Source organism: Centruroides sculpturatus, unplaced genomic scaffold, assembly GCF_000671375.1.
Source record: "Centruroides sculpturatus isolate CEXI.00-Female unplaced genomic scaffold, Cexi_2.0 scaffold1797, whole genome shotgun sequence".
Classification (NCBI taxonomy): Eukaryota; Metazoa; Arthropoda; class Arachnida; order Scorpiones; family Buthidae; genus Centruroides; species Centruroides sculpturatus.
In genome coordinates, this window is record NW_019385987.1 from 49,354 (window position 1) to 61,515 (window position 12,162).

The window sequence follows — 12,162 nt, forward strand, 5'->3', positions numbered from 1 at the left end:
TTTGATTTAATTCGTCGAATGTGAGTTTTTGTTTTTTTTTCGAAGGGATAGAAGAGAACTTTTTGATTGGTATTTTTTTCGTAAATTAACTTTTTAATCTAATTAAAATTTCGTCCGTAAGAAAATCTATTGGCACTTTGGCATTTATTTCAATTTTTTTCAGTGATCTCTTTATAATCAATTGCATTATATAAATATACAAATCTGTCTTTCTATGTATATTTTCTAATTGATTAATTTTATGCATACAACAAAGCATATGCAAGAATAACGGACGTTTAGACAAAGAGAAATAAAATTCGTTTTATAATATTTTAAGGAATCTTTCTGTTTTATCAACATCTTGTTTGAATACGAACTTCGCGTATTAAATTACCTTCTGTTGGAATCTGAGAAAATAGATTATCTAAAGAATTCTGATTTACTTTACACGTAAAGATAAATGTCATCTTATGCTTAAATATCTCAAAGTAAATGGCAAATTCATATCTTCTTTCCTTCATTTAATTTTTTTTCTCCAGCAGATTAGACTATATATTTGTTTTTATGTAAAGGTATTTTTCAATAATGATATACGAAAATCTTCTTAATTTTTTTCATTCATTTTTTTCAATTTTTCATGTTCTTTTTCAGTAATGACAGTTTTACTTTTCCGAAATTTCAGATTTCTTTTGATTGTTTGCATTCTTATCTTGATATGTTCATTTTAAAAATAGAATTTTATTACATTTATGAGATTCTTTTAGTTTGTTCAGTTTATTTACATCTAAAAGATTTTCTATTTCTTTTTAATAAATAATTTTTTCTTCGATTTGATGACTTCTGTATCAGGAAATAACGCAGAAAACAACTTATTTGTCCAACCTTGGCTTCAATAGCTGTGATGATGTTTAATTAATTCCCATGATACACAGACGTAACTTCTGCCGCAGTTATTTGATCTTTGTCTAGTGAATGTTTTTGCGGAAAGAAACTAGAAATTGATGCCACGGAAGACTTGTTTTTGAAAAATAACTTGTTTGTTACATTCTGAATGCACAATCAAAGCTTTTTTACATTCGCATTTAACTGTATTATCGTCGTGAATTGTTTACATTCAGCAGTGTAATTGTCTCGTTTTCTAAGCCAAGTACTAAACACAGGATCGTTCGATCAGTTGTCGTCGAAGCTTGTACTATATTTGGCTTTACTTTTTTACGATGGTGTCATTACAGATGAGCTTTCCGAATCCGACATTATGCCGTATAAGTACCAAAGCAACAACAACAATACTCGCGTACCTTCTTCAACAAGTGCAGGTAAATGTTTTATTTATATTTAAAACAATTTTATACCCACTTTTATTTCGTAATGTCAAACATGGAGTGATGTCTTATATTATGAATCTTAATTACGATGTTTGAGTGGAATTCGCATCACGCTCCATACGTTATTTGCATCGTGCGCTATTCTTTACCATAGTAACCATCAAAATACCTGGCATCAGCATATTACGTATTTCGTTTGTTAAACATAAATGGCACATGAAGCACGCGCTACCCCTGATCTAATGCGAGCTGTAGACGAACCTATCTGTATATAATATGAGGAAACTAAGAGTTTTTTAGGTGGCTCTCTTGCCACTGATTTCTAAATTATATTATGTATCTGAATGGCTAAAAAATGTGGATTGAGCTGATTGTCTGCAAAGTTATAGTCTTCATTTTAGAAAAATTTTTAAGGTACTGTACATGCGAAAGGACGTTACTGTTCAGTCTGGTTATTAGCAATAAACTATTCTTTCTCTTATGTAATTGTTGTTTATCAAGACGACTTCCTAACACTTGTTAAATTTGGGGTTGAGCTTGGTAATATTACGGTATGTTGTCTTTATCTTAGGGAAAATGACTAGCAATCTACTTTTATACATTAAACGGTTTGATATTAGATAATAATAGAAATGTGTTGATTGCCGGTGATTACAATGCTAAGATCGGTTTGAAGAATATAATTTCTGCGGCATTTTGTAATTTTTTTGGTATTGTTTGTCCTAAACAGAAGAATTCTAAAGACATAGCGATTGTGGTAGGAAGCTGCTTCACTTATGTAATGATCTAAATATGATTATTGTTAATGGGTGATGCTTAGGTGACGAAGCGGTTGATTATTCTTTTATCTTTAATCGTGATTATTCTGTTATTGATTTGGTCATACTCATTCTTTTTCCATAGTAACCATCAAAAGACCCGGCATCGACATATTTCATTTGTTAAATATAAATATGGGGCACGGTCCTCATGCTAGCTATCAACAATCCTGTCTGTATATAATATTACAGGAAACTAAGAGTTTTCTCGCGTACAAAGTTTTAGACACATGCAGCATTCTCTAAAAATTCTATTCACAATTATAACTTTATTAATAAGTGCAAAAATACAAAAATTGTAAAATTTAACACAAAGCAATTGTTATAGCATACTGTAGTTTATTAATAGTTAACATATACCAAGGCCTTCTTGCATTTAAATTATCTGGAGTTCATCGAAATTAATACTTTATAGAAAAACATAAGCATTAAAATATCAATTTTGATTGTAAAGTTGTGAGTGTATTTCTTAACATTGAATAAGTATTCTACTCAATACCTGCTCTCTCCTAACAATCAACTAACATACAAGACATCTACATCACTAATCTATATATAAAAGTAATTGGGTAAAAGATTGCTGACTTTTATGTCGTCACCTAATAAATTTTCACGTCAATTATACTTTAATAATGAATATCAATTAATAACATTCTATTGGCCGAAAGGTCATTTATATAATGCAACTTGCACTTTTCATTGCATTGAAAAGATCATTTAGTATCATTATTTTCCAATGTATGCAGTTATAAATTGTGAAATAACTTTATATAAGGCTGTATAATTTGAAACAGATTCTTCTTTAAAATTAAACTATTGTCTTCCGTGTCATCTTCTGTAGTAAATTTCAACTTAACCAACTTGTAAGATGTATTTAAATTTGAATCATCAAAAACTATTTCTGCAGGATTTTCGACACAACTGAAAGCTTTAAGCAAATATGCAGGGAATGTAATAAGTCGACTTTTGTTTTCAATATCACATGCAATAAGAAAAGAAGCCTGAAATATTCCACATATATATATTTCAAAATTTTTCCACGAGTTTTTACTCAATATATCCCGAATGTTCTCCATTATTTTCCAATCATATTTCAATGCTGTTGTACCTTTCGGTCGAAGAAAATTTTCCCGTATTTTCAGAAATATAAATATTTCCACTTGACTGCATTGCGAAACTCTAATGTGAAGCTTATTCAGCTTTCTAAACGTAACGTCGGAAGACTCCTCAATGTCAACAATTGTGTATATTTGAGAAAAATCTGAAGGAATAGTCCGAACAGAAAAGCCGATACATGAATTACAAGAGTTATGGTACATTTTAATTGTATTCGAAAATATTTTCTTGTCTTCTTCATTGAAAATTTCGTTGTATATTATTATCGAAAGGTCCAACGAAAGTACAACATTATCTAAATGATTGAAGCAACTCTCTGGAATTCTTTCATTTCGAAATAAACCAAAATAAAACGTAATAAAATTATGAGTTGTAAACTCTGTAACACGTGGTATAGAACAATCTCTAGTGACATTCAAAAAAGGTACTTCAGGGTTCTTATACAAATACAGGGCGACGAGAAATTCTTCGATGGTCTCGTGAATGCAATCGAAACAAAAATTACCGTCAATGTCAAAGCAATGAGAAAGAAAATCCAAACCATTACAAAAAATCTTATGACGGTCATCGACATATTTATTTAATTCGTCGATTGTAATTTTTTGTTTCTTACCGAAGGGATACAAGAGCTCATTGGTATTTTTCTCAAAAATTAACTTTCCTAATCTGACTAAAATTTCTTCCAATGGAAAATGCTTTCCTATTGGCACTTCGAAATTTATCTCGAGTTTTTTCTTTGATCTATTTGTAATCAATTGCATTATATAAATATACAGATCTGTCTTTCTTTGTATATTTTCTAATCGATTAGTGCTATGAAAACAACAAAGCATGTGCAAGAATAACGGATATTTAGACAAAGATAAATAAAATTCGTTTCGTAATAATATAAGAAGTGTTTGTGTTTTACCAACATTTTGTTTGAACACCAACTTCGCGTATTCTTCCTGCTGTTCGGGTGTAAATTCTTGCAGATAAAATCGAAAATTCACGAATTCTCTTATTTCTTCGGCAGAATGAAGACGACTCGTCACAATAATAGTCAACTTTCGAAAAATACCAAAGGAACCCTTTCTTAAGAAATTTTTGGTTCTATCAAAACTCGTAACACCATCGTATTCATCTAAAATAATTAAGACATTTAAATTTGCCCTCCGTATTTTTTTCTTCATTTCTGGTTCTGAAGTTTCAAAAATATCTTCTAAAACAGCATCTTCCAATTTCTTATAACTTTCAAGTTCCGTTAATGTTAAGACTGCAACAATATCGAAATGACTTATGTAATTGTTTGAGGAATTATCAACAGCCCAATCGTACGCAATCTTCTTGCACAATGTAGTTTTGCCAGAACCAGGATCTCCACATACAAGAATGCTGGTATGTCCATCATCCACTTCTTTAAATATATCCTTGATATCAAGAATGTCGCCAATTGGACTAACACTAAAATTATGTGTTTCCTGCAGTTTTAAATTAACGTAATAATCCTTTAGAGGAAAATCTCTACTCTTATTCTCCCATAATAAAGACCTCATATAACTGTATTCTGTTTGGTAAAGTTTCTTCAGTCGTTTTTTATTATTAACAAATGTTTCTGAAAAAATTTTATATTATTAGATAAAAAACACTTGTTTAAATGATTATACATACTACTATAAAATGTAAAAAAATAAATAACATATATACAGTAAATCCTGTAAATTTCGAATATGAAGAAATAAAAAAATGGCCAGTTTGATTTATGAATAAATTATAGATATTTCCGCAGTTACATGTACTTTAATTTAGTTAATTTAGTTTTCTGCTAAATTAGAAATATTAATAATCATGGTTTACTTATGCATCTGTATAGATTCTATATTAAACAATGAAGCAAACGTATTGGCAGATCTTAACAGGTTTTCCCACACCTGCCGTGGTCTTCTTCACAAGGGACTGAAAGTCACAGGTTTTACTGTATTTATTATCTATATTGTAGAATGAATAATACCTAATTCGTCTCTATCAAATATTTGATCGAGTGCACCATTTTCGTTGTCAGACGATCCATAAACCAGTGACATGATGAATTTATTAGAACTGAAACTACAGTACATCACATTTAGTGTAACTTAGTTTTTCCATGATCTCAAACAGATGTTGAAGAATAAAAACACTTACCACTTTCAGCGATTGTCTGAAGCACTTTTTTCTTTTTTTGAAGATTTCTCAGAAACTTTTGGACTTTGTTTAGTATTTACTTAAGCAGGTTGTTCGGTTGCTTGATCGAAATGAATCTGAAATAAATGAACAAATACAACTGAGAAAACTTAAAAAATTTAAATTTGTTTTCATTCTCAAGTCCAGGGGTGGCCAACAAGTCGATCGCGAAGCCAATTTTGGTCGATCGCTCGCGATGTCTTGAAAATGTGTTTTACTTGTAACCGAACGAAACGCGCAAACGCAACTGTAGTGATATCGGACCTTCGAGTCTTCCTTCAGATGTGGTTTTGTCGTTCCATGTGCCATCCATTTGCGTCAATGGCGTAGCAAACATAACTGGTGCCCGGGGCACGACATTATATTGGCGCCCACGTTCCCCTCTAGAAACAAATCTTGTGTCTTGGAAAACATTTGGCGCCCCTCTGCGAGTGGCGCACAGTGGAACCAAATCCCAAAAAGCTGGCCAAAAGTCGAAAAATAGAGTTTAAGTTCCGGTAATTTCTAGTCGTGGGTTCGATTGGATAAGAGTCCGAAGGTCGAATTCTAGACTTTAGCGCCCCCCATCCCTTATACCTGCTATTGTAGTTTAGTCGAAAGGGGACCCTCAATCGAGCTAGACGCGTCACGCAGTAAGCAAAGATTTCTACGCTATATTCAAGAGGGTGCCAAATCTCTAAAAATCAATCGAATTTAAATTTAAAAAATGGAATTTGCAGCCGGAAGTAAGTAGAATATCATTATGTAACACAAAATTGATAATAATACTTTATGTGATAACAGTAAACGAATGATTTGTACGAAAATGAACGGAAGATTACAACAGAAAATTTTAAACATGTAGAGAAAAGTTCATAAATTCTGTAGAGTTCTGCGACTGGACCGATCGCATGTTGTAGATCGAACTATTATTGAATGAAAAAAATTAAAACTAGCTGCAACTAGCTGCAACTGTGTCATTGGTGCGAGTTCTTGCAATGTAAAACATAGTTTTCTGAATTTTGTACATTAATGACGCGGAATGTTTTGCTCTTTTTCTTGAATTTGTCTGGTGTTTTGAATATTGTTTGCATGTAGCATATAAGCTTGAAATCAAACTGTGGCAAGCGCATAGTGATAAAGAAAATAAAGAAATAAGATTCTGAAAAACGAATATACAGAAGGGTTTCCGTATAGAATTGGGTCTAATAGTCGATCAACCAAAGCCTGGTTTCGGTAGCTCGAATGATGAGAATACCGCTCGACAATTTTTCGAAAACTCAAGCATTTCTGCTGCTATTACAGGGGTTGATGAGGACTTGATTAAGCGTTTCCATGTCATATTGCAGACAATTTCGTGTGGCCATGAAATCGATTTCATAGAATTTCAAGATTATGCCTTACAGACAGCTCGTTACTTTGTGCAGTTATATCCGTGGTTCTGCATGCCAACTTCGGCACATAAGATATTGATTCATGGTGCAGAAGTGATAAATTCATCGGTATTGCCGATAGGGCAGATGTCTGAAGACGCTCAAGAGTCTACTAATAAATACATTAAAAAGTTTCGAGAAGATTTTGCAAGAAAAGTTCCCGAGTGAAAACAGTGGAAGACATTATTTTACGCCTATTATTAATATCCGATCCGTTTATTTCGAGTTTGTGCGAATTACCTCGAAAAAACTCAAAGTCGTTGCTTCCAGAAGCAGTTTTATTGTTAGTTGCGCCACGTATACCAGCAAGTACAGGAAGCTCCAGCGATTTCAAAGTTGAATCATCTGATTGTGAATCAAATTATTCTTTGGATGACGATGCATGAACTTTTAATCAACTGATTGTATGTTTTATCGTATTAAACAATATATGGATTTATTTTGTACTTTTTCTATAAAAGTGGTTCGTGTTAAATCCGTCATTTTGTTTTTATTTCAAATTTTGACTTCGGATTCGTAATCAGCGATCCCGAAAACCCTTGAATACTGACTTTCAGCCAAATTGATAATGCTTTTGACTTATGGCCAGCTTTTTGGGATTTGGCCCCACTGTGTGGCGCCCGGGGCGTGTGCCCTACTTGCCCCACTATAGCTAGGCTTCTGATTTACATACAGTTGTAAAATGGGAATAAAAAATGTAGAAAAAAGGGTTGTAAAACCGAAAAAAAGAAAGGCGGGAAGAGGGACAGAGAGAGTAGGTCGGGACACAGAAGAGAGAGGAAAGGTGAAATGGTGGTCCCCGAAAGTGACAACGTAGAGTTTCAATTTTTCTTCTGTTTGAAAAGTACCTTTTCTTCATGTTTTAAATTAAATTGTGGCTTTCTTACCTGTCTAAACATAGTATGTATTTCACACTTCCCCTTGCCACTTAGACTATACCTACGACAAGTCGATCGCGAAACATTTTTAAGATAAAAAGTAGATCTTATGTACCCTAAAGTTGGACACCCCTGCTCTAGTCGAAAGCGGGGTGTCCAACTTTAGTATAAACTACAGAAAATAGTATAAACTAGTATAAACTACAGAAAGCAGACTCGATAAATTGTAAAAAATGATAATTATAAATAATGCAATTAGTTCATACGCCTTTGTGTCCTTATTGAAATATTTATTATAAAAATGTCTATTAGGACATATCGTATTAGTAGGTCTTATTGTATCGCTCTCATGTTTTTGTGAATTTATTAAACTTACATATATATATATAATCTGTTTCTAGCAAATATATTGACTACACCGTGGCCGATTTTATACATCTTCCACGTGTTTATTATGCTTTATAAGAGTTTTATAATAAGACCCTTCTATAATAATATCACTATTAATTGTAGTATTATCAGTAATCGAGCATTAAATGATTACACTAAGAGATAAACATAAATACCTAAAAGTTAATTTAACTTAGAATAAACAATTATATTTGTTATTATAGTATTTACATTTCAAATATACATATTAAATGGCCTTATTTGTAATTTCACTAACCGAAAAGTTAGAAGGAAATGAACGGTAAAAAGTAAAATTCTAATATCGCTGCAGCCATGACGAAATTACACAAAAATGAAGTGTAAAATTAATATAAAATATAAAATCGAACAGGTAATTACACCTGTTTAATCTAATTTCTTACCTTAAAATAAATGAAGAAGAAATTAATTACCTGACAACGGTTCTGTGACGTACTCAGGAAAAATAGTTTTTTATTTTTGCAGGCGTATCATGTTTTTTCTAGAGAACAGTATTTTTATGTAATTCGTAATTCTGTGCTACAGTAAACAATACCCCACAGTATTTACATACAACCTCCGAAACTAGTGTATTAATTACACGTGTTTTTTTTCTAAAATGACTCATTGGCCTATGATTTTGCTACCTTTACTGAATTTACAATCAAAAAACTTACTCACCCAAGAGGCATTTTTACATTTTTGGACTGGGAAAATCTTAAAACGTCGAGAAATTAAAAATAAGTAAATAAAACTTGGGGGTGTTTCTGTATTTTAGTTTCTGTTTCGAATATGAATAACGTCATAAGATAAAATAACAGATAATATAGTTTCGTTTTCGAACGTTAAAAAAAAAGCTGTTTATCTGTCTATCACACGAATGTTGTATTGTTTGTATTATTTTTATCGAGTACGTCTGAATGTGTATCCGAATAATTTCTGCTTCATTAATTTAAATAACTATATTGCATTTAATTATTTAATTGCGTATAAGTAAAATACATTTAATTATTTATTTTTGCGTTTTCTGTACACTGTCATCCGTAATATTTGTAATTGTAGCGTAATTGTAAATTAAAACTGAAAGTACAGATTGAATATATAAACAATAGTAATGCAGTTATAAGGTTTCCACTACTTTTTACATAATATCTACTATAATTGGGTATTGGGTTCACCTCTTTGGAAGCAGAGTCAGCTATGTCTTCAATGAAAAACGGTATTGTTTTTGGATGCTGCACCCACTCGGTTTTTGAAAGGGGCAGAGTGTAAAAAAGACAAATTACATCGGTTTTAGTGCATTAGGCCCACTCATTACCAAATTGTTTAGCTCCCAAATGCATCTAAAACGCAAACCTGCCCCCGAAATGTTAATTAGTACCGTTTCGCGCAGGTGTTTTTATGATTGTAAATAGATTCAATGAAAATCTGCAACACATGTTTTCTTCATTAAAAAAAGAACAATGTTGAAAATTCTGTATTGAGGTCACCTCATTATGACTTTTGAGCGCAACAGTTCCAATTTCCTTTGTTCGGTGTCGGCGTCATTAGAAAATGGCAATATTGTTAGCATCTAAATTGGACATTTTAGCAAATAAGTTTAAAGGTGAAGGCGTATGCACGAACGAAAACGTACTTTCTGTTAGAAAAACTACGCGAAACCAGTTTATGATCAAACAATATCTAAAATCTTAGACAATCCTGTAGTGTTTATACTGGACTTAACGGTAGGTGCTTAACATTGCTGTTGCGCCACTGAAGGGATGCTGATGTTCAAAATGCACCAACTTGAAAATTTGAACTCAACTACAATGTCCCAAGCTTTCAATGATGTCAAGTTGTGTCCAAATGGTGACCAGGAGATCTACAATGCTCATCTTTAAGTGTAAATCGCAATAAACAACTATATAGTTTGTAAATATAAAACTTCTTGTTAATTTTGAATTTTAATAATCCACATTTAAAAGCACCCAAAACGTGGAGAAAAGCACCCGAATGAATATCCATCCATTCTGAAAATGCACCCGAAAGTCCGAACCTTAGTTATAACATTCTATTTTTAACATATTCTGTAAAATTCTGTATGTTAGTTGACTGGACTTTTTCAGATTGGTTCCTAAACCTTGGATAATGTTTTTGTATTGTACACTTGTATTGAAAAACGGTCGAAAAGAAAACGTGGCAAACATTCTGCCTTTCTCGTAGAATTACATTCGGCATTTGATTCTCTGGATAGAGATATTTTATATACCAATCCTCCATAAATGTTGCCATAAGTTATAGATATTTTTAATTGTCTAATCCAACTACACAGTAATTGGAAACTTGCTGTACTATTAATGGAAGTAATACGAATCTATTTTTTACGCGTAATGGATCGAACAAGGATTTGTATTAAGCTCAATTCTATTTAGTTTCTATAATAACGCCTTTGTTAAGGAATTGTGTACTTTAGAAGGAGCGGGATGTGATCTTGAAAATTACGATGTAAAGATTCTTACTTACGCCGATGATTTGATAATGTTAGTAAATTCTCCAATTGGATTACACAGAATGATTAATTTCACTGTATAAATTATGTTTTAGTATTAATGTTAACAAATATAAGATCATGGTGCTTCGTTTCTACCCATTAGAATATCAACTAGTGACGTAACGAATATTCAGTTACTATTCGGTATTTGGCCTATTCAGCCTATTTTTCGCTATTCGGCCAAATATCGAATATTTAAATAACTATTCTAACGAATATTGAATACTTAAAGACAGAAGTAAGAAATAACAAAAACACAGTAAATTAATCATTTTGTATATAGATTTAATGTTATCGAATTAGTGTTGTTTATTTATACAGTATTTATTTATAACTTATAACATGCGCAAAATAAAGAAAATAATATTAGTCACATGTATTCACAATTTATAATTACAAAGATCAGCACACGTACACGTANATCATTTTGTATATAGATTTAATGTTATCGAATTAGTGTTGTTTATTTATACAGTATTTATTTATAACTTATAACATGCGCAAAATAAAGAAAATAATATTAGTCACATGTATTCACAATTTATAATTACAAAGATCAGCACACGTACACGTATTCGTCTGAGAATCGTCGCACATGTCTGAGGGTGTGACCCTGTCTATCTTTTTTAAGCGCCCGTCTTTGCTCTTCTTTTTATCTTTCCTGTATCTCTCTAGTCCACGTATGCCTATTAATACATCATAAATGCGCTCACGATACTTTCGATTCGTCACTTTTCCGTCGTAGATTTCCCATTTTACGATTACGTGACTTACAGCCTGGTGATCACAGAAAAAAGAGACAAATAGGACGTCGGTATAAGTCACATTTATGATTTCACAGATTCGAGACAGCTTGATAGCCCGAACGGCCCTAGGCTTTCGCCCGTGCACGCTAAGTGACTTTCATTACAAGCATTTAGCTTTCCAAAGTCTATGACAACAATTGTTTGGCATTAACGGCCGCGAATTTCGCGCCAATGAGCTTCCTCGACTTGTTCGATCATGTTATTAACTCAATTTCATATTTATATTAACATTTTTTCATCGTGGTCCTTCTCTGTTATTTTTCCGTTATGTACACGTGTAGGTCATTTCATTGTTATCCACATTTGATATTAACTTTTATCACATACTGCCACGACGCTTTTGTCTGTCCGCTACAACTGTCAAGAATTAACGCGATTGGCGAAGCGTAAAAAGTATAAAATCAAACAGGTAATTACACCTATTTAGTCTTATTTCTTACCTTCAAATAAATGAAGAAGATATTAATTATTTGACTACGGCATCCGACCTAATCGTTTCAACTGTTACGTGACCAACACAACGGTTTTGTGACGTAATAAAAAAATAGTTATTTATTTTCACAGGCGTAATATATTATAAATATCTGAATTTAATCATGTTTTCGTTTACATAAAACTGTAATTTCGTGTAATTCGTAATTTTCGATCTACAGTAAACAATACCCCACAGTATTTATATCTAAAG

General features: G+C 32.2%; 1 protein-coding gene across 2 annotated transcripts; it reads right to left on the reverse strand.

Annotated features, from left to right (window-relative positions):
- Positions 1-2,456: 2,456 nt before the first annotated feature.
- On the reverse strand, positions 2,457-8,862 carry LOC111612953. 2 transcript variants are annotated; one of them, XM_023354245.1, is made up of 4 exons: positions 8,820-8,862; positions 5,402-5,517; positions 5,232-5,326; positions 2,457-4,835 (listed from the first exon to the last, which is right to left on the reverse strand). In XM_023354245.1, the coding sequence occupies exons 3-4, from the start codon at positions 5,302-5,304 to the stop codon at positions 2,872-2,874; spliced, it is 2,037 nt and encodes a 678-aa protein (XP_023210013.1). In that variant the 5' UTR covers positions 5,305-5,326; positions 5,402-5,517; positions 8,820-8,862; the 3' UTR covers positions 2,457-2,871. The 2 variants fall into 2 exon arrangements, with proteins under 2 accessions (XP_023210013.1, XP_023210014.1); XM_023354246.1 differs by lacking the exon at positions 8,820-8,862 and adding an exon at positions 8,573-8,784.
- Positions 8,863-12,162: the final 3,300 nt, after the last annotated feature.

Excerpts from the sequence above, each read along its gene's own strand:
- LOC111612953 (XM_023354245.1), bottom strand. The coding sequence starts at position 5,304 with ATGTCACTGGTTTATGGATCGTCTGACAACGAAAATGGTGCACTCGAT. Across the intron at positions 4,836-5,231 it reads ATTTGATAGAGACGAATTAG|AAACATTTGTTAATAATAAA; the intron begins GTATTATTCATT and ends AAATTTTTTCAG.